This window comes from Amphimedon queenslandica, unplaced genomic scaffold, assembly GCF_000090795.2.
Source record: "Amphimedon queenslandica unplaced genomic scaffold, v1.1 AMPQUscaffold_11338, whole genome shotgun sequence".
Taxonomy (NCBI): Eukaryota; Metazoa; Porifera; class Demospongiae; order Haplosclerida; family Niphatidae; genus Amphimedon; species Amphimedon queenslandica.
Window position 1 is genome coordinate 1882 of NW_003548419.1, and position 2228 is coordinate 4109.

The 2228-nt window shown below is 33.8% G+C and overlaps 2 protein-coding genes across 2 annotated transcripts in view; both read left to right on the forward strand.

Moving 5' to 3' along the window:
- Positions 1 to 6: 6 nt before the first annotated feature.
- Positions 7 to 1282, forward strand: LOC109589425 (uncharacterized). The gene is made up of 2 exons (XM_020005515.1): positions 7 to 507; positions 555 to 1282. Exons 1-2 carry the CDS (start codon positions 231 to 233, stop codon positions 1058 to 1060), a joined length of 783 nt encoding a protein of 260 aa, XP_019861074.1. The 5' UTR covers positions 7 to 230; the 3' UTR covers positions 1061 to 1282.
- An 87-nt stretch (positions 1283 to 1369) lies between these two features.
- LOC109589424 (uncharacterized) overlaps positions 1370 to 2228 on the forward strand; it is a gene marked incomplete at its 3' end in the record, with an annotated part of 5965 nt that continues 5106 nt past the window's right edge. Inside the window, exons 1-3 of the mRNA XM_020005514.1 lie at positions 1370 to 1424; positions 1471 to 1770; positions 1827 to 2224. Coding sequence (XP_019861073.1) covers positions 1379 to 1424; positions 1471 to 1770; positions 1827 to 2224 — 744 coding nt within the window. The remainder of the gene's footprint in view (positions 1425 to 1470; positions 1771 to 1826; positions 2225 to 2228) is intronic.

Below are 2228 nucleotides of genomic sequence, written 5' to 3' on the forward strand. Positions count from 1 at the left end.
ATCAAGTCAATTACAACAAGATATGAAAGCATACGTTAAAAGGATGAATCGCTTTTAAAAATTCAATACACCTCAAAGAGCTTAAATTTACAATTGGAAATGCATACATACAAAATTACAATCCCTCAGATAGCAGTTGTGTAGTTGTCATCAAGCTAACTGGAGGATGGGATGAGAAGACCATAAGTGACTTGGAGTCATTACTAAAAAACTTCTTTAACCAAAGTGATATGTTTAGCCACCTTCGAATCACACCAGGGTCAGTGTGTATCAGTTATTTGGTGCCATATTCTGCCATTGCTGACATCACCAGTGCTGTCAATTCAAAATCTGATACAATGCGCGAAGTTGGTGTATTTTATTTTTCAATAAATGGCAAAGTTCTTCTTGATGAAAAAGATGATGTTAACTTTAATGAGCTGCTATTTGAAGCAGAGAAATTAGGCGAGAAATTTGAATCTTCCATGTTGCAATCATTGGCAGCTAGTCCATCTGTCCCTCAGCAAGGTAAGTTTTAAAGAAAAATGTTATTTTTAATTCATTATATTATGTAGCTATTGTTCGTGTTCCAAAGAGTTTATTACAAGAATTTAATTCAATAAGATCATCATTTGGTAGAATGATGAATCATGTGTCAAAAATTATCAAACAGAACTCTCCACCTCTTGATGACCTAAAGTCTCTCATTCAAGACTGTTATCCTGGCCGAAGTTTAAAAGTGAAGCTAGATGAGTGTTCTGATATATCCGGTGTATTACTTGTGATTAAAGACGAGTGTTCATTGACTGATATTGGTCTATTACAAACTGTAGTTGAAGAATTTGAAGTCACTGAAGCTGAAAAACACATTGAGCAATACAAGACAACATTGAAAGAGTTCTGTCACTCAATGTCTATTCGTCTTTCTTTGAAGGGAAGGTCTGATATGACAACCCCTTATCTTGCAATTGAAACAGCAACTTATGTCTTTGATTGGGAGCCTCAAGAGCTCATGTTACGTGATATTGTTGATATTCTTTCTGAAATAGCTGGTCAATTTGTGAAGATTGTATGTGCATAGTAAGCCAATTGCTGGTTATTAGCAGCCACTTCAAAGTTATTTATAGATACATGAGTGTACATGTTTTTCATTGTTCATACACGTAATTAATATAATAAATATTGTTCTTTCATTATGTTACACTGAAACAACAGAAGTGAACAAACAATAATATCTTTAATCAATGCAGTATCATATCTTTTCTCGGTTATACAGTCATACACACAATTTTGCTTGTTTTTTTTTATTTATAAAAATTAATTATAAAAATGTAATGATATTCATTGCAATACCAAAATGAGTCATATGCTCAAAGTGAGGAGGGGCAAGGTCAAGAAGATGGCTACTGCAGGAAGAGAAGTCGATGTCAATTGTACGCCATTAGGTTTGTATCCTTGTCACTTATTGTGGTAACTAGTTTCTATTAACAGATATTATTAATTTAAATGAAGTTATTACTACACTGGAAAAGAATGAGTTTCCAGAGCACAGATGGGTCGAGCTAGGCCTTAAACTACACATCAGTCAAGCAAAACTTGATTCAGTTGGAGCTGATAATCCTCTGAATGTAAAAGCATGTCTCAGAGGTTGTCTAGCTCACTGGTTGAGGCAAAGTTATGATGTTGATAAGTATGGTAAACCTACAATAGAGCTATTGGCAACTGCTGTTAGAGAAATGGAGTTGAGGGCTGTAGTTTCTAGGATCAAACAAGGAAGCACTCGATCACAAAGTATAGGGCTTAGATAGCCCATTATACATATTATATATGTGATGTTTCTGTTTTAGTACAATCACCAAAGGAAATTAAGCATATCATTGAAGTATATTCATCTAGTCGTATTAAAAATCTGAATGGAGAGTTTGCATTGTTTAAGACCCATTTACTAAGGCGACTTTCGAAACATATAAGTAATGGTAAAATAGAGCTTATTGATATTGCCCGATTTGTTGGAGAGATAACAAAGGTCGATGGTCTGGCATATGTGTTTTCTATTGATCATTTGTTTGATTCAATTAATGAACACTACTCTTATCTCAATTGTGATCACATAGAAACCATTGTCGAATATTTTCTAACTGATGAAGATCAGGACTTGAAGGATAGAATGGAATCATATTCAAAGAATTTTGAAAATTTTAAAACAAGCATAAAGCTACAGCATCTTAAAAATGCATTAGATAATGTAC

What these genes read in the sequence shown, in the direction of transcription:
- LOC109589425 (XM_020005515.1), top strand. Translation starts at nt 231, where the DNA reads ATGTTTAGCCACCTTCGAATCACACCAGGGTCAGTGTGTATCAGTTAT. An exon ending in TCCATCTGTCCCTCAGCAAG is followed by an intron (nt 508 to 554) that starts GTAAGTTTTAAA and finishes TATATTATGTAG; the next exon opens with CTATTGTTCGTGTTCCAAAG.